This window comes from Uloborus diversus, chromosome 5 (genome assembly GCF_026930045.1).
Source record: "Uloborus diversus isolate 005 chromosome 5, Udiv.v.3.1, whole genome shotgun sequence".
NCBI lineage: Eukaryota > Metazoa > Arthropoda > Arachnida > Araneae > Uloboridae > Uloborus > Uloborus diversus.
In genome coordinates this window covers 124,867,336-124,886,947 of record NC_072735.1, presented here as the reverse complement: position 1 = coordinate 124,886,947, position 19,612 = coordinate 124,867,336, and the positions used below count along the sequence as shown (strand labels likewise).

General features: G+C 33.2%; 1 protein-coding gene across 1 annotated transcript in view; it reads right to left on the bottom strand.

The window, feature by feature from the left end:
• LOC129223126 (uncharacterized) overlaps window positions 1–18,795 on the bottom strand; it is a 96,286-nt gene extending 77,491 nt beyond the window's left edge. Inside the window, exons 1-3 of the mRNA XM_054857691.1 lie at window positions 16,736–18,795; window positions 14,244–16,642; window positions 13,633–13,724 (exon numbers count right to left, since the gene is read on the bottom strand). Of these exons, the coding sequence (XP_054713666.1) occupies window positions 13,633–13,724; window positions 14,244–16,642; window positions 16,736–18,795 (4,551 nt within the window). The remainder of the gene's footprint in view (window positions 1–13,632; window positions 13,725–14,243; window positions 16,643–16,735) is intronic.
• Window positions 18,796–19,612: the final 817 nt, after the last annotated feature.

Below are 19,612 nucleotides of genomic sequence, written 5' to 3'. Positions count from 1 at the left end.
CAATTTCTTACAAAATTGCAATCCTCTTCCTTAAATATAGCATTGATTTATGATCATTATAAAATCAAAAATATCAAAAGATGCATGTGAATTGTCACAATATTATATCAGAGTGATTCTACATCAATTGACCTGATTCTTAAAATTGCCCCTGCTCGATCATCTCCGAATGGGATGAAATTTTATAGAGGTGTAGAGATGTCTTTGAAACTAACCTACGCAAATGTACATTGTACAGCTTCCGAGATCCGGATCCTGAGGATCTAGGATCTCCAAAATATAGTGCTCCAAAATGGCGGATCAGCTTTGTGAGACGAGATGCCACGTTGTGGTAAGGTTGTAGAAAATTTTATTACACTGTAAGCATGAAGTTTTTGGAGCTTAAAGTTCATTTGGCTGTTGATTCGTTCTTGTATTTATGTGAGTTTGAGCTCGTAAGATTTTAAGTAACACGCATATAAACTCGTTAAAAAACGCTCTTTTATACTGAAATCATCATTTTTGAGACTATATAATTAAGTAAGATGATTAGATTTAATGGTTTTCTGACATGAATTTAAAACTACATCACGTAAAGTATAGTACAGCTCTTTCTCAAAGTTATTGACTCAGGCGTTTTAGAGTAATTGACCTAAGACTTTGATTCTCTTTGTTTCAAATTAACAATTTGAGACCGCATAATTAAAGAAGTTGATTAGTTGCCACGGGTTTCTAACCTGGACCTTAAACTACACCACTTGGACTATAACTACAGCTGTGTCCCAAAGTTATTGACCTGTCGCGAACAAAGTTATTGACCTCTAAACTTGGCCTTTAAAAAAAAAATCTTAGACTTTAAGAACGTTTAACTACTAAAGCCAAGAGAAGCGAAAGCTATTTTATTTTTTTCTTCGTACTATACTGCAGTGAGTAGCTAATCATATACTTATTTCCGAGGGTTACTAGCGGCTTTAGCAGATATCCGGGCCCAAAACAAGGCAAAAAAAGTTGAAAAAGAAGTAGCAGTTTCAATTGACTTTTGCCCTCAAAGTCTTTAGTGAGTCACCACAATATTTATGCTAGAATATACCTAGTATCAAGTAATATCTACATTTGAAAGAATTGGCTTGGTTCACTCATTGCAATCAAAGATTTAGCTCTTTCTTTTTGTCACGACAATACTAGTAAAATATCCTGAAAGTTTCAAAAAAAAAAAAAAATGAAGGTGTCAACTATCAGGCCCTTATTCACTTTGTCCAGCTTTAAAAGAAATCCCTCTTAAATAATATCGATGATTATTTTATTACAATAAAATCGTCCGTCAAGGTATGACTGGTAAAATTTGATGCTGCATTCGATTGAAACAATTGTCTGTTTGGTGATATTTTGTTAGTGGATATTTTAACCCTAACTCCATTGGATTTCCTATACTCCTGTTGATAAAGTTAACTGTTGATCACTTTTTTGTTTCTTCATTCGCCTAAAATGACAGTTTTATCAGTAAAACAGTTAAATAACTGGATCCCCCCCGTTCAACAATGTCAAAATAAAACATTTCCCTTCATGTCAAACATTACGAAAACTATTATAAAATTATCAAACTGTGGCACAAGTTTCATTGTTAGTGACGTCACAGAGCTTTACTCGATCAGTGAATTCACTATATATATATATATATATATATATATATATATATATATATATATATATATATATATATATATATATATATATATGGATGAGTTTTACGTTCAAGGTCCTAATTTGATTCCAGCATATGACAAAATAATCATTAGCGAGAAAATATTAAAGTGTAAAATAACTTTATTTGAAAAAGTATCAACCACCACTTTAAATTAATGAACCTTTCAAAGTAAGAAATCACCTCGGGTAGTTCTAAATATTTGCTCAATGACATTCAAACACATATCGCACTTAATTAATACCTCTGCGTGACTAGAAAACTGTTTCAACACAATTTTAAACAAAAGGGTATGTTCTTCTCTGAAATGAGTTCAAATACTTTGTTTCTATTTCTCCACACCGTAAATCAGAACTAGTCTGGGAGGAATGTGTTGTTTGCTTCTAATCAAAATGGAGTATTTTTCTTGAAGAAAGTTTGAAAGTGTTTTCAAATGCAACCAATCACTTCTGTCGTCCAGTGTACTTACGTTTTTAGACAAATGAACTTAATGAAGTTTATTTGTTGAAAAAATCTAATTAGCTGCAAATGTATTGGTTTAAAAAAAAATCATTTCATCGGTAAGATAGTGGGAGTGGTATATTTCGTTTACTGCTGTGTACTAATTAAAACTAGTCGACCAGTGCGGAACTCTGCACCCTGCTTCGAATCGTTTCATGTGGCATTTCTCTCTTTAAAAATTTCAAAGAAGAACATTATGAAGATGAGTCGAAAAAAGTAAACGGATTTCAGTAAATGGAAAAAAGTAAAGCATGTAATTTAAAGACATCAGCGACAAAACCTCGTTAAATAAAACGTTGTGATGATGTAATCATCGCTTACTTTTTAGTTGTACGTATTTTCAATGCAAACATAAACATCATTAAAAGTGTGACTGAGTGACTCGTGAAAACGCAGTAGTTGTGTATTTGAAAAAACGGGTTGTGGCAAATACAATCCTTCCTATGTGAGCCTGTGACGGGGAAAAAAAAGAGGCATGCAAGAGATATGTATTGGTACGGATTCGAACTGGCGCCATTCTGATTGTCAGCATGACACTCCAACCAACCGAGCATTTTCGCCTTCGTTTTCGAGTGCTATTTATTGAAGCAATGTGTAATAAAAAAAAGCCAAAACGCTTTTTGCCAAAAAGAAAAAAAAAAAACAAGCGTCTATTTTTTGTCATTAGTCAGCTGATACGCTTTAAAACTATTTGTAAAACATGGAATTTGATTAAGGAATGAGGAAGATCTCGCGTAGCGACTGAAACAATCATTCTAGAGAAATAATATATTAGATTGAAAATAAATGTTTTTATCTTTGAAAGTTGATACAATTTCCCATAGCAGGCTGCTTTAACCGTTACGGCTTGAATGCCAGCACATGCTTTTCTTTTATTCGAACACTTAAAATTCAAAACCAAAACCAGTTGAAATGAATCCGTTTTTTAAGTGAAAATTTTCGAACGTAGAAATATTTTTTCCGCTGAAAGCAGAGGATAATAAAAGGATTTCTTATTTCTAAAATTTATAATAAATTTAATGTTTTACATCGTATTCGAATAAATAGTTAAAGGTTTACTGGGTGAGACTCGTAATTTCAATTTGGCATAGTAGTTTTTTATTTATACAAAAGGTCGAACACTGCTAACAGCAATATCTACATTTCAGCATACAATGAAGAGTTTTTCTGCGCAGAAAGGATTCCCTTGAGATCTGAATTTTTTAATCTAAATTTTTTTATGTTTACATTATGCTTAGTAATTTGAACGGAGTTAAAGCTTAAAAAAAAGAAAAAACAGTCTTTGATTAATAGTCAATTTATCTGAATAATAACTGTAGCCTACATAAAAGAGTTGAAACGCCAAGAAGCATTCCCGTCGCGTTTATGATTTTGCGTTACGTTATCTGTTGTAATGAGTATTGTGAGGCTCTGAAAAGTTGAGCTTCGACTCTGACAATGTTTACCTCTGTTTTGGTAAATATGGAGCGGTAATTGGTGCTAAATTGAGTTGAGAAACTTTCTTAGTAGTTTTTCAAAAATATTCCAACTAAAATGCGAGCCAATAACACGTCTATTTTTCACTAAACTCCCCTTAAACAGGTAAATATAGTCAAAGTCACAGCTCAACTAACCAGAGCTGCACTATACATGTAATGCGTAATATTAATCTGTAATGCGTAATACTAATATAAATTAGCTATAATGGTTGCCCCGAAGTTCAGCTAATTTATAGCCAAACGCTCTACCAATAAAACACTTATCAATGAAACCCGAACAACTAAGCCCAATGCTTTTGAGCTTTAGTTAAGGGGGGGGGGACCGATTTAATTTTGATTTTTTTGTTCGCCGAAAGCGGTGCAAAAAATTGCAAATTGTATTAGAATATTGAATTAAAAATATCTGCTTAAGAACTACAGGCTGCATCAAGGTTACGGAAGAGCAAGGGGCGTTTCCGAGAAAATGATTAGTTTGACCATAGGTCTGATTTTTGTCATTAGCCGGCTTGATAAGCTTTGAAATGAGGGGTAAATTAAAGAAATCGATCAGGAATTGAGGAAGATCGCGGCATAAAATATAAGGATCTCGCACACCGACAGAAAAATAATCCACAGAAATAGTATATAAGATAAGATATTGGAGAGAAGTGTTTTTCTTTTTGAAAATTTATACAATTTGTTATCGCAGGCTGCTTGAACCGTTATGGCTTAAATGGCAGCACGTGTTCATCATTTAATCGATCGGTTAAAATACAAAATCAGTTGAACTATGTTCGTTTTTTAAGCGCAGTTTTTCGAATTTAGTAAAAAGATGACTGGCTATTTGTTTTTTTTTTGCCGAAAGAAGAAAAAAAAGGATATTTTACCCATCAAGTTGTTAGTAATTAATGCTTTACTTCGTATTCTAATAAACATTCATATGTTAACTAAATGAAAAGCGTAATTTAAATTTGGGGTAGGGTTTTTTTTTTTTTTTTTTTTTTTGTTCAAAGAATCAAAAACTGTCATTAGAAGATCTACATTTTAGCACACGATTTTTTATTTGAACAAAAATTATTCCATTGTAGTCTGAGATCTTAAATCTGATACTTATATTTTCGCTTATATCATGCTTTATTTTTCTGACCGGAGCCAAAGCTTTTAAAACAAAAGAAAAACCTTATAATTAACAATCAATTGAGCAGCAGGTTGCATCAACTTTTCGTAATGGTAAGTAACGTTCCTATCTCATTTATTTTATTCTCTCATTTGTGTTATTGATTGTTTATAAGTTTCCAAGTAAGGATAATATTTGTCTAATTTTTCGATGCAGATCATCCGGGACGGGGCCCGAACACTCGTTCTTCTGGTTATCAGTCCAACGCTCTGCCAATCAAGCTATCCTGCTCTGCCGATCACGGAGCAAGTTAAACTTATAAATGTAACCGCAAATCTCAGTCCGGTGCTTTAAAACAGGTTTTTTTTTAACAGAAAAATAATTTTTAGACTTTGGGTCTATTTTTTGTCAGTAGCCTAAACCATAAGCTTTAAATGAGAGGAAAATCAAAGAAATCGGGCAAGAATTGAGGAAGATTTCGCGTAGAAACAAAAAACAGGCTACAGAAATAATATATAAAGATAAGAATTAACTAAACGTATTACAGCTTCCTGAGACTCATTACTGAACCATATTTTAATGCATATTTAATCAATTATAAATAAGTATGAACAGGTATGAAAAATCTTTATCATACATAAAAAATGAACTTTTCATCTAGTAAAATAGGAAGGACTATACGGTCCTTAAAACTATCTTAAAATAATGAATGCATAAATTTATGTTTTTCCTTAGTCACCCAGCACGAAAAAGTATCTGACATTTATTCGCTTTTGACATTCGATTTCAATTCAAAACTTTGCAATGCCTACAGCCTGTTCTTCCGAACCAGCTCAAATTTCAAAAATTACATTTAAAAAACGTGGCCTAAAACGGTTTATATATATCAAAACACTGCACTTATAATTGTGTAGACATTAAGGAAATTGGTGAAATAATGTATGGATCATTTGCTCACTGATTAAAGTCCTTTTGTTCAAAATGTATTTCACATTAAGGTTTTTTCGGAGTGACGATGTTTATTAGAATAATCTGAAGAATCGAAGTTATTCTCTACGACTAAGCAATATTACTCTAGCTTCTCAGTTATGCCATGTTTTCTTTCTGCTTCAAGTATCAGCATTTTCACGCACTAAGAAAATTACTACTTAGAAAATTAGATTAGAAAGGATATTTTTATCTAGCTTACCAGTTTCTTCTAGACCTGTCACATTAGGATCAGTATTCTAAACTAGAGATGATTTTTTTATCTGCATACAAATTATTGTTATCATAATCACATTACAGCTACTCAGTCATTCGTTGCGTCTTCACAGTCTGAGTACTTGTTATGCAATTGTTTTAATGAAAAAGTATTACATGTTCTCATTATACTACAGTCGAATTAAATACTGTTAGAAACAGTAATATTACATTACAGTTCCAAGGTTACTCGTGCTTTATCCGGTTAAATGGGACCCTAAAAAAAGCTTTTTTTTTCTGTTTGTTTGTTTTTTAAATCTAGACTAAAAACTGAGCATATCCTGGTCTAGAAGCCCTGGGCTGCAGATTTGAAGTTTGATCCAGAAGGAGTTTGTAACCACAATATAGTTAACATGACCCAGTCCACATTACCAAACGCGTATTGTTTAAAGCGGCAATTATCGAACCCGCAACCTTCCATTTACGAGTATAACGCTTTACCGATCAAGTCTCCATCGCCCAAAAGTATTTGTACTGCAGTGTAAGTGTAACTGCTATTTTCTTTAACAAATACATTTTTCTTCTATATTTTTATCTGAATAACGGGAGATTTTAATTTTTAGTGACTCAAACAGGATCTTAATAATTCAGTTTTTTTTTTTTTTTTTTTTTTTTTTTTTTTAAACCAATGCAAATTTATTAAATAAAATCGCAAGTTTATATTTAAATGGTACTAGGTGTTTCTCGTGAACTATCTTAAACTCAAAGTTAAACTCTTTAGTTTAAACGCTTGACTTATTAACCGTTCTAAAAGTTACTAGTCACGTTAGGAAGTTATTGGTGTGAACTGAGTTTCCGAAGAACTGATTTTCACTTAAAGATGTAAATATTTCACTATGATTTGAAGGCCTGCTTGAGTCTTCACTCATATATTTAATGAGAGTGCTCACTAAGTTAATGCCTAATTGACTCATGATGCAATTATAGTTTGTTCAATTTGCATTTTCAGTAATGAGAAATAATAAAGTAATTAATTTTAAAACAATTTTGGACTTTGAAACTCATAGAGGTTATTTTAAACCGAATAATTTTCCTCAAATGGAAATAAAGTGTTGCACTGCTACAAAACTCTTTACGCATTCAAAATAAGACCATCTTAATTAAAAATATTCTTCAACGGTATATATTAAGTTTTCAACGGTATATATATTTTTTTTTTCTTTGCAAGGACTTCTGGATTCTAGAGGTTCTCAAACTTGGTGCTACAGCACTCTTAGTTGTTCCATGAAGATGCGAGGGGGGCTGCAAAAAAAGTATCCATGCTATCGATATATATCCATATAACAAATAGATTATTATATTTTAAAGAGCCGCGAGAAAATTTAAGCTCTTTGAAGGATGCCGTGAATCGAAAACGTTTAGGAACACCCGTTGGATTCAATAGAAGAAAACCACATTATGATGAGCAAAAGTTACCACATTATAGCATGAAACGCATAGGTAACAGACTAAGAGTTCAAAAAAAAAAAAAAAAAATTCACAGAAATTACTTGTTACTTACTACGAGCTAAGGTAAGGAGATTCTAAACGAGTTAATGAAAATTTTCAGTTGTGCAATTAAAGATAGTTACTCTCTTCCTCTCTCTCATCAGATAGCTTAACCCTAGTGAGAAAACAATGATGTTAAAGCTTTACAATGGGGAGATGGGGAATGACCTTCTAGTGGAAACATTACTTGTATCAATTGTATTAGATGTTATTATTTTTAGATAGGATCAGCGAGAACGCGTCTCCTACTACACGGTCACTACTACTTAACTCTACCATGTACAAATGATACAAATGATGTTTTCGCTTTAAGGCCATCCACTATCTCTTCGCGATCAAACTTTAAACATATAAATAAACAAATTTGTGTGTAGGGCATGCATTTGTTTTGTCAAAAGGACCTCTATTTTTGCAACCGGTAGACTTATATGCATACTTCCTATAGCAAAAATGGCCAAAATAAGAAGTACAGAGTACAGATATTAAATGTTTAAATTAAAAAATATATAGTTAAATTCTACGAAATCTAAACATTTATATTGTTTGTGGGATCCCAAAGTTATATTAGAAGAAAAATCACAAGCATGAAAAACCAATTCGAATAATAATAAGAAAAAAAATGCCAAATAGTAAAACCGATATTTACCGAGATATGAAACTGAGGCGTGTTGTGACTTTATACTCGTGCACGTTTAGGGGGTGTGCACCAATTGAGATTGTGACGGTTTGTGGAAAAGAGAGAGGGTCGGAGTAATAAGAAAGGTGACACCACGAAGAAATTTAAAAAAAAATGTTTTTAAAAAATATTAGGTTTATGAAAATAGCGTGAGACCTGCGATAAGGGAAGGAGTGTGGAAATGAAGTGTGACACTTTTTGGCAAAGGACGATTTAGGAAAAAAAAACACGTTTAAAAAAGTTCGACATCATTTGAGGCAGAAAGAAGCAAAGAGATGTAAGTGGCAAAATTTAAAAAAATTGGAGATAACCAGTAGACATAGTAAGGGAACCTCCCCTCTGTCTTGGAGCAAGAGATGATACTAGTAGCCCTGGTAGGTGCTGCTGTAGAGCATGATTTAGCGGAAAAAATCAATAAAAACCTACCTAGGATGTTATCTTTAAACGCGTTTTACTCAAAAATTGAAAATGTCCACTTACATCCCTTTGCTTCTCACTGCCTCCATCTGTGGATATCCACTTACATCTTTTAAAGGAAACAGTAGCTAAAATGGATGTAAAATTTTATGTGTACATAAAGTATGTTTTTCTATTTGCTAGATTTTCTTATTTGTTTTAACGTATCATAGCATAGCATTTGCATATATTTTTAAATAACAATGAAAAAATAGTTCGCTTTTCTTAGTTCAACAAAGGGGGAAATGTCTCCATCTCGTTTTCAGCAAGGTCTCGTCGAGTCTTGAAGGCAAATATCTCCTTGTATTTCAATCTCAAATGCAGTAAATTGGTTGTGTTAGCTTATTTTTAGATGTAGATTATTCGCCTAAATACATTGAAGGCTCCTAGAGTATATATATATATATATATATATATATATATATATATATATATATATATATATATTTAAATTTTAAATAACTATTTAGCATTTTATTTTGAACTTTTTGAAAAGGAAGTACTCATTTAGAACTAACAGTTGTAAAAAAAAATGGTTTTGCATAGGGACTGTCCGTATAAAAAACATGCAATAGGTCTTAAATAAGAGTGAGCTACAACAAGGTTTATATCTACAACCTGGTTTAAATATTAATACACGTACTCCGTTTTCCATACTGATATTTTTCATTAGGCCCGTCTAGCCATTCTGTTAGTCGTTGAATGACAAAAATATTATTGTTTCTTTTTCTGCATTCCTCCTTGTAAGATTTTATGTGTTTCCGAGGAACGTGAATGCTCTGATACTGAATGAATTCATAGAATCATTTGCTAATGTACAAAGAATGTTTTCTCACTGCTTAGTGCTTTGTTAGAAGCAAAATGTAGTGTTATTAACTTTACTGAGATATGTTTTATTCATATTTGGTATGATTTACGTGCACAAAAAGCTGTTGTACAGTTTCTCTATATAATTATTAACTCAGTATTTTTGTAATAACATTTGCAATACACTATATCACTAGAAATAGCTTCCCTTTCTCCCACGCATGGTGATTATGTTTTTGTACGAAGATATGAAAACAGCTTATATATAGGGAAAGATAATTAAAGTTCTTTTTAAGCCTTTTCTCCCGGCTTCAAAGCATTTTCTAGAAATGGAAAATGTTTAAAGATATGGTGTTTTTTTACATGCAAAATACGATGTCATGTTTTCGACAACTATGCTTTAAAGTGTATGTATACATTTTCATAATGATGTTTTGATAAAGGCATCGATGAGTTAATTAATGATACGATCGAACTTCGTTTCATGTGCGTTTTTTCTGTAGAAATGCACTTCCAATATCTTGAAAACAGCGTATATACTAGAGTGGTCCTTATTTTTCCCCTTTTTAAAACGTTAGCTCCCCCCGCCCCCCATTTTGTTTCAATGGACAAAAAATCATTTTTGCAAAATATAAGCTCAATCGGAAAAGTTTAACAGGTTCCTCAAATAGCATGAAATTATAAAATTTTCACCCGAAAAAAAAACCTTTCATCATTTTTCAAGCTTAAAAACAAATTTCAAGCAGATTTGAATTTTTGATGGCCAAATTTCCTGTTACAAGTATTATTTTACTCAAACTGTTTTTTCCTGTGACTTTGTATACCTTTCCCGCCTTTCATCTGGTTCCTTTTTAGAGGCGAAGCTCTTTTGCAAAAACGACGCTCGAGACTCAGGACGTTTTCATGTTGCTGCAATCATTTCTACAACACTATCTTAAAAAGCTGCTCTGTTAGTTTTTAGACAAGTAGGAACACATTAGTTTATGAGTGTATTTAAAATAAATTCGAAATATAATTTATTTTGACTCATACTAACGTTGTTAGCATGCAGTGTTTTCTATAACACGGCATTTGTTTTTGTTGAGTAAATTTGAGAAAACACTAATGAAAGGTAATTTATTATTTGTATTATGAAATAAATCCATATTTTTTTTCATGTGATTAGATAAACTTAGTTTGTTACTTTATTTTTATGAAATGTGCATTGTTTATTTAGTTTCTAACTAAGTATATAACATTATCTTTTATTATTAATTTTCACTTTGTGTGTGATTTCTATTTTTAAGAAATGTGAATCGTTTACGTATTTTCTAGCGAAGTACAACTTTGTGTTTTGTCGCTAATTTTCACTTAAGAGCGGTTTTTGCTGCAGGTAACTGTTTATTTTGACGATTTGTTATTACTGACTAGGCTTGTAACATAGCACCAACGTCTATCGGTAGCTGTTCCCGCAAGTAAGAAGATATTTTCATATTCATCTTCTCGATTACATTTCCAATCAAATTGTTAGACTAAAACTATCATCAAACAGGCATGTTTTAAGCGTTTTTTTTCCTTTTTTAATATCTAAAAGTTGTAAAAATAACGAAAAAAGAAAGTGCAGCATTATTGGTTCATATATTTTTGTTTTCTGTCAAAAAAATCACGAATTCTTACTAGAAGAATAGACAGTCACTGAATTGATAAATTAGCCTAACTCCATGATGCATGAAACAATTATAGAATTTTTCTTTAAAAGAACTTCAGATCAAAAAAGGGAAGAAAAGATCTTTTTGATGGAAAAGATCTGAAATTATGGATCATTTCTCCGACATTGCACATGCGGATGCTTTGAAAGAGATCAAAAATGAAGACAATAGGAAATTTTTAATTTTTCAATTCGAAAAGGAGACCCGCGAGCTCAATGGTTGGTGCTGACAAAAAAACAGAACATAAGAGGAGAAAAAAAAGAAGAGGAAAAAATGAATTGTTCGAAAGAAAATAACTTACGAAGAAATGGAATAACAATGTATCTCATCAATAGCTTGTAATTTAGCTTCTAGCTTCAAACAACCCAAGCAACGATGGCTTTGATGACAGTGACAGAGAACCGGGACAAAATTCAACAAAAAAAGATATATATCTGATAACGATGAAATTACCTGATGATATATTCTCAACCATGCTCAGATTTCTCAAGCAACGCCTTTCTACTCAGAACTAACAGTGAATCATCGATATCATCGATATTTGTTATAATCAGCTATAATAATTTTACCGGGATTCTAAAGAATAGGATACCATTTCGTAAGTCAGGAACTGCAAAGTCATGTTAGGTGGATGTCAAAGGTTTTTATGTACTCAAGATTTAACTACTTTAAGGTCAGTTTCAGTTAACTAAATGAGAGAGGAACTATTGAAGAACATTCTGCATTTTTCTTGTGCTCGAGTCTACGTTCGATCCTGCTTTCTCTCCACGGAAGCTGTTAAAACTATCAGGATATTTTATCTATCCTTCCAGACCAATGTAATTTTTTTTGTTTATAAACAATGACTTCTCATATTTTTTAATATCTCTTTCAAAATATTTCAATCTTTTCCCCTGCGATTTCCTCGACAAAGACTAACTTGGAAGGATGAATTTTAAGAGAAATGGAAAAAACCTAACAAAACAATTGTTGTGAATGATGCTGCAGAAAGAGGTGTAAAATTAATTCAGGAACACAATAGTGTTCTCACAAAAGATAAAAGTAAGGGGAGGGGGAACTGTTTCACACGTCGTTGCTGAAGACCGAAAAAACTGCCCTATTAATACTAAATCCTTACTTATGTTAAAATAATGTTCAACATTGGCTTATTTTTTATGTTTTGATTCTATAGAAATTATTTGGCCTAATAAAATGCATTTATTCTCTAGGAATTGTTGTGTGATGTTAAAGAAAATACAATCTTTTTATTTCTTTTACTAGATTTTTAGCACTGACTGAACTTGGAGGCATTTGATTCACCCCTAGAAATTGCCCAATTAAAGGCAAATTTTGCAAACTGTTCTTTTATTCAGTAAATTACCGCCCAATAGCCAGGGCTAAAGCAGAAATACATGAAATACACCGCCAGCTCAGTCATTTTTAGGCGAGGATTGCAGTTTCGTGCTTATTAACACTCATCAGCCCGACAAAGGAAAGTGACTGAGCTGGAGATGGAAAACCTCTTAAGGAAGCCAGGAGTGACAAACAAACTGGTAGCTAATATAGAATTGGCATAGACCAGACGAATGACCGAAGCAATGGTTCGGTTCAACTCGAGGATTGAAGGCAAGGCATGGTATATTCAGTAAATTACCGGTCAATAGCCAGGGCTAAAGCAGAAATACATGAAATACACCGCAAGCTCATTCATTTCCAGCCGAGGACTGCAGTTTCGTGCTTATTAGCCCTCATCAGCCCGGCATAGGAAAGTGATTGAGCTGGAGATGGAAAACTTCTTAAAGAATATACCATGCCTTGCTTCAATCCTCGAGTTGAACCGAACCATTGCTTCGGTCACTCGTCTTGTCTATGCTAATTCTATATTAGCTACCAGTTTGTTTGGCGCTCTTGGCTTCCTTAAGAGGTTTTCCATCTCCAGCTCAGTCACTTTCCTATGCCGGGCTGAAAAGTGCTAATAAGCACGAAACTGCAGTCCTCGGCTGGAAATGACTGAGCTGGCGGTGTATTTCATGTATATACTGTTCTTTTGTCCATTGGAACAAGATGAGAGGGTGGGAGCAATGAAATTTTAAATTTCGAAGAATGCCTTATAGCTAAGGGCCACCCTAGTAATCCACAGTAACTGTTCTTCCAATTCACTCAGAAAATCTCATAAATCAATAATTCTAAACTTCATTAATTCCAAAACGTATTTAAACAAAGGAAGATATTTTATTGAATATAACATAAAACAGTTCTCCGCCGACGTAGGGCGAGAAAAAAACTATTCAACTACCACGTTGTTATTCACAAACTCCACCTGTTCCGTAAATTCTTCGCTGTTGCCATACATAAAAAGAAATATAAACCGCAGACGATAAACAGAAAAACTATTAAGCCGAACATTGCACGTAAAAGAAAGAAGCCGTAACATACTCCCACCCATCAAGAAACTATTCTTGATGTGTTGGAAGTTTGCACAATTTTACAATTGGCCGTTTAAAACTACCTTTTGCAGTTTTTAAAGTAACAACTCTTACCACACCATCCTTACCTGAATGGGTAGCAATTATTTTACCCAAAGGCCAAATAGAAGGAGGAACGTTATCCTCTCTTATGAGGACTATATCCCCTACAACAAAATTAATGTCCTTAGTTTTCCATTTTTTTTTATTTTGGAGTGAACTCAAATAGTCCACACGCCATCTTTTCCAAAATCCAAGTTTCATTTTTTGAACAATATCCCATCTAGAGCGTAGTGACAACTTACTTTCCTGTACATACTCAGGAGGAGAAGACATTACTTCACCTATCAAGAAATGGGAGGGTGTTAACATGCTCAACTGGCTCAAATCACTATCATCAAGTGTAATGAGAGGACGAGAATTAAGTAAAGCCTCAATTTGAGTCAGAAGAGTGGTTAGTTCTTCAAACGTTAAATTTGTATTCCCGATAACCCGTTTTATATGAAATTTTACTGATTTAACGCCTGCCTCCCATAATCCACCAAAGTGAGGACTTAGTGGCGGTATCATATGCCATTCAATATTCATTTGGGACAAGAAATAACTTATTTTTTCATCTTTATTAATAGAGGACACAAAGTTATATATAGTTGACAACTGTTTTTTAGCCCCGACAAAGGTAGTACCATTATCAGAATGGATGTGCTTTGGAGCTCCTCTTCGGGAACAAAATCTGCGCAAAGCAGCAATAAAAGTTTCAGATGTCATATCACTAACTAACTCTAAATGTAGAGCCTTGGTGGCAAAACAAACAAATAGCGCTATGTAACCTTTAGTAGTTTTGGCACCCCTACCTCTATGCTTCAAAATACTAACTGGGCCAGCATAATCTACCCCACACACTGAAAACGGTTTAGTAAGAGTAACTCTATCTACAGGAAGATTACCCATTATTTGTTTTGAAACAGAATATCTATATCTACAACAAATAACGCAGTTATGAATACATTTTTTGATAATTTTTCTAGCACCTATAATCCAATATTGTTGGCGCAAAATACCTAGTAATAAAGTAGTACTAGCATGAAAATGTAACATATGAAAATGTTTAACTAATAATGAACTAATTTTATGCTGAGCTGGTAAAATAACTGGGTGTTTAGCACTAAAAGGCAGCTGCGAATTTTGCAACCTTCCTCCCACCCTAATCAAACCATCTGTATCAATAAATGGGCATAAACTTAGCAATGAACTTTTACATGGTAGAGACTTGTCATTCTTGATGCAATTAATTTCATCGCTAAAGTACACAGATTGAATATAAGAAATTACCACTTTACCTGCCTGCTTTCTTTCAGGTGTAGTCAGTGGCAATGGCTTATCATTGCTCAAAATACCTGGTTTTCGCTTACGATTTCTCACTCTACAATTTGAGATAAACCTAAAACAAAATGCTAATATATCAATAATTTTAGAAAATGAAGAAAATTTCTGAAATAAGTTATCAATGATACTACAATTAACAGAAGTATTGAAACTAAATTTAAAGTTCTTTTTCTCCTTCAAGACAGTTTCTGAATTTTCAGCTCTATGTAGTTGTTTAGGCCAGCTTTCTTCAGTTAATTTTAGCCACGAAGGTCCTTTCCACCAAATTGTGCAATCCGGAAGATATTTAGGAGCTAATCCTCTGGACGCAATGTCTGCCGGATTTTCCTTCGTTGGGACGAACGACCAACTTTTAACTGGTACTAAGTCTAAAATTTCAGAAGTTCTGTTAGAAACATAAGGTTTCCAATTACGAGGAGGAGACGACAACCAGGTTAAAACGACTTGAGAATCTGTCCATGCATGGAATGAGATATCACAGTCTGAAAATATGCTCTTTGTCGAAGAATACAATCTTGCTAGTAACAGAGCACCATTTAATTCAAGTCTGGGAATTGAAACAGACTTCAGTGGAGCAACCTTGCTTTTAGATGTCAAAATAATTACTTCTGACTCCTCATCAGAACGAGGCTGCACTGCATATATGACAGCAGCATAAGCACATTCTGAGGCGTCACAAAAACCATGAAGAATAATGTTCTTATTAGTTCTTTGAATCCATCTCGGAATGCGAATGTAGCACACTTGCTCAAAGTTCCTTTGAAAAGCTTCCCATTTGGTAGCAAGTTCTTGAGGCAGAGGACTATCCCAGTCCAATTTCAAAAGCCATAACTGCTGATAAAATATTTTGATAGAAATAGTACATGGTGATAAAAACCCAAGAGGATCAAATAACTTAGCTGATTGCGATAAAAATGTTCGTTTTGTAATGTTACCTTCAAATTTGAAATTAACTTTAAAAACAAAGCAGTCGTTTAAGGAGTCCCACGTGAGACCTAAAGCTTTAGAGCACTCATCTGGATGAATCTCTAAATTTTGAACTTCTTTGGGTGAAGTAGGCAAAGAATCAGCCAGTACTTGTGGAGAATTAGAACGCCATTTTCTCAAATGAAATCCTCTAGCTTCCAAAACTTCAGAAAGTGTTTTGATTGTTGCAATAGCTTCTTCGTTCGAATTTGAACCTGACATTAAGTCATCAATGTAGAAAGAATTCTTAATTATAGATGATACAGTAGGATCTTCGTTTTCAATGTCTAAACCAATTTGATGCAACACTCGCGTCGCTAAAAATGGTGCTGCCGAAGTACCATAGGTAAGAGTACATAAACGAAATTCACTAATTGGAGAACTCTCCGATTCCCTCCAAACAATTCTCTGTAGATCTTGATCCGCAAAATCAACAAGAATTTGCCGATACATCTGTTGAATATCTGCTGAAAATGCTATTCTATTCATACGAAACCTCATGAGAATAGAAAATAAAGCTGGTTGCACTGTTTGACCAACAGCCAAGATAGAATTCAAGGAATGTGAATCAGGTGGCTTACATGAACCATCGAAAACAACTCTGAGTTTTGTAGAAACACTATCATTCTTGATAACAGCATGATGAGGAAGAAAGTATGTATCAGAGTTTATAAAGTCAGAGCTTGTTTCAGCACGTGTCATGTGTCCCAATTTTTCATAATCAATCATAAAACTTTTATATTCATCTTCAAACTTTTTATCAGTTTTGAATTTTCTTTCCATTGCAAATAATCTCGATACAGCTAGTTTCTTAGAGTTTCTTAACAATGATTTATCTTTGTAAATTGGCAACTTGACAACAAATCGACCCTGATCATTAATTTTAAAGGTAGTCTGGAAATGAGTTTCACAAAATTCCTCTTCTTCGGATAGCAGTCTCTTTTTCACGGGTAATTCTTCAGTTTGCCAAAATTTCTGAAGAATTGCATCTATATTTGTGTTTTCTTCGACATTAATAAAATGCGAATGAGCAATGGGAGACGAAATGTCACTGCGAAGAATTCTTCCAGCAATGACCCATCCAAACATCGTATTTTGGGCAATGGGTTCATTCTTCGAACCAACAATTTTACCATTTCGCATTATCGTGAAAAAACAGTCGGAACCCAAAATAATGTCAATTGGTTGCGGACGCATGAATTCTTTGTCCGCAAGATTATTGATAGCTTTAATATAATCTAAGTCCTTTAAATCCAAAAATTCAGATGGTAACTGAGCAGTTAATTTATTCAAAATATATGCTTTAACTTCGATGCTCTCATTAGAAAATTTCGACCCAATGTCAAGCATTACGGAACCTCGAGTTTGACCTGCGGACACTTCAGCGATCCCAGTCAAAGAAATTCTATCATTTTTTCTTCTTAATCGTAACACAGTCATTAAATTCTCACTGATGAATGAGCACTCAGATCCTGAATCCAGCAAAGCCCTGAAAGTGTAAGATTTTCCAGAACTATCCTGAACTACAACTTGAGCAGTAGGAAGAAAAGAAACACTTCTAGTATTGTTTACAGAAGTACTGGAAATAACACCCCGATTTACGTTGTTAGAGTCAAGTTCACAATCAGGTGAAAAACTCTCTCGTGGATTGTCATTTTCTTCTACGGTAGTTTGAAATCTTTTTTTCTCAACTAAATATTCAGAAACACTAGCAGTATTCCCCTTAATATTTTCATGCAATAATGTATTGTGCTTTGCTTGACACAGCATACACTTTAAATGTGAATTCGGACAGTCTTTTACCCTGTGCAAATTTAAGCACAAATAACACAATTGGTTTCGTTTTACAAAATTCTTTCTCCCACTAAAATCCATGCTTTTAAATTTCACGCATTTAAACAAGGGATGCACTCCATGACACTTAATGCAATCTTTAGTAATTCTGACATCTGAGCGATTTTTTATACCAACATTATTTTTCATTGGCTCTACTTTTTTTAACTCGTTGTTCATTATTAACTCAAGAGACGAACACCTTGTTTTCAAGAAATCAAAAAATGATTTCAAAGAAGGAAAGTCTACGTTAGCAGTCTCAGAAGACCAAAGCCTTCTACTTTCTGTATCAAGTTTTTGAAGCATTAAATAAATTAACCAAGGATCTCTACTTGATGCTTCCTCACCAAGAGCTTTCAATCCTCTAATAATTTCATCACTTGTATCCATAAAGTTCTTTAAATTTGTATCATTCGCCTGTGAGATACCTTTCTGTTCTAAAAATGTTCCTATCAAAGACTGTACAATTTTCTTCTTTTTATCATACCTATCCAATAGCTTTTCCCATGCTTCCAAATATGAAGCGTTAGATAAGGGAATATGCTTAATTAAAGACGCTGGCTCATCGGTGAGCAACCCTTTTAAATATTGAAACTTTTGTACATTAGATAATGAATCTTGATTATGAACTGTTACAAGATAAAGATCTTTAAAATTTATCCAATCATTAAAATTGCCAGAGAAAGGCGTAATATTTAGCTTTGGCAATCGGAAATTACTTAAATTTGTCCCCGCATTTTGCGTTACAGTAGAACCACCACCGTTAATTTGTACTTCTCTTATCTGAGACGGAACATGAAAGCTTTCGATTTTATTTTGATACTGAGCTTTTAATCTAAAATATTTTTCCTCAAATTCTGCTATTTCAGAATCTTTATCATCTAATAATACATCAAGTTTTTCAAATTCCGTAAATAAAGTATCTAACCTTTGAATACGTATCAAAACTTCATTTTTCGTATTTATATCATTAAATGTATTCTCAAGTCTTGTTACAGAAGCTTTAATTCTTCCTCTAGAAGCTATTATTTGAGCTCTATCTGCCCCTTCCATAATACTAAGTCAAAAGTAATCGAATTAAAGTCAAATTCTTAATTCAAATAAATTTATACATCTCGCATAAACCAATATCAAATCAGCATCAGTTTCAAAAAATTAAGTGTAATCCTCAATAAGAACACATCAAAATATTAACCGTAAAATATTCTAGAAATGAAATTAATACTTCAATAATATTTTCATGAAACATCGGAAAATGATCTTATGCAATAAATACAAGTAAATAAAATATCTGCTTTAAATCTTCTCAAGACGTCCAATTATCTTCTTAACAGATTTTATAAATAGAATAAAGAATTTTAGAATAAAGCACTTATCTTAGTATAAAGCACTTATCTCGCCGGGTGCCTCCACTAATTTATGTTCTTCCAATTCACTCAGAAAATCTCATAAATCAATAATTCTAAACTTCATTAATTCCAAAACGTATTTAAACAAAGGAAGATATTTTATTGAATATAACATAAAACAGTTCTCCGCCGACGTAGGGCGAGAAAAAAACTATTCAACTACCACGTTGTTATTCACAAACTCCACCTGTTCCGTAAATTCTTCGCTGTTGCCATACATAAAAAGAAATATAAACCGCAGACGATAAACAGAAAAACTATTAAGCCGAACATTGCACGTAAAAGGAAGAAGCCGTAACAGTAACATTAAAGGTGATTTATACGAGGCGTATTTTTAAAGTAAGTTCCGTTTTGAAATAAAAAAAGAACGAGTACAGATAGAGTAAAGAAATTTATTGCACAAAAATCTACCACCCTTACGCTATTTTTCGACATTGCTCCCGTGATTTTCCGAGCATTTG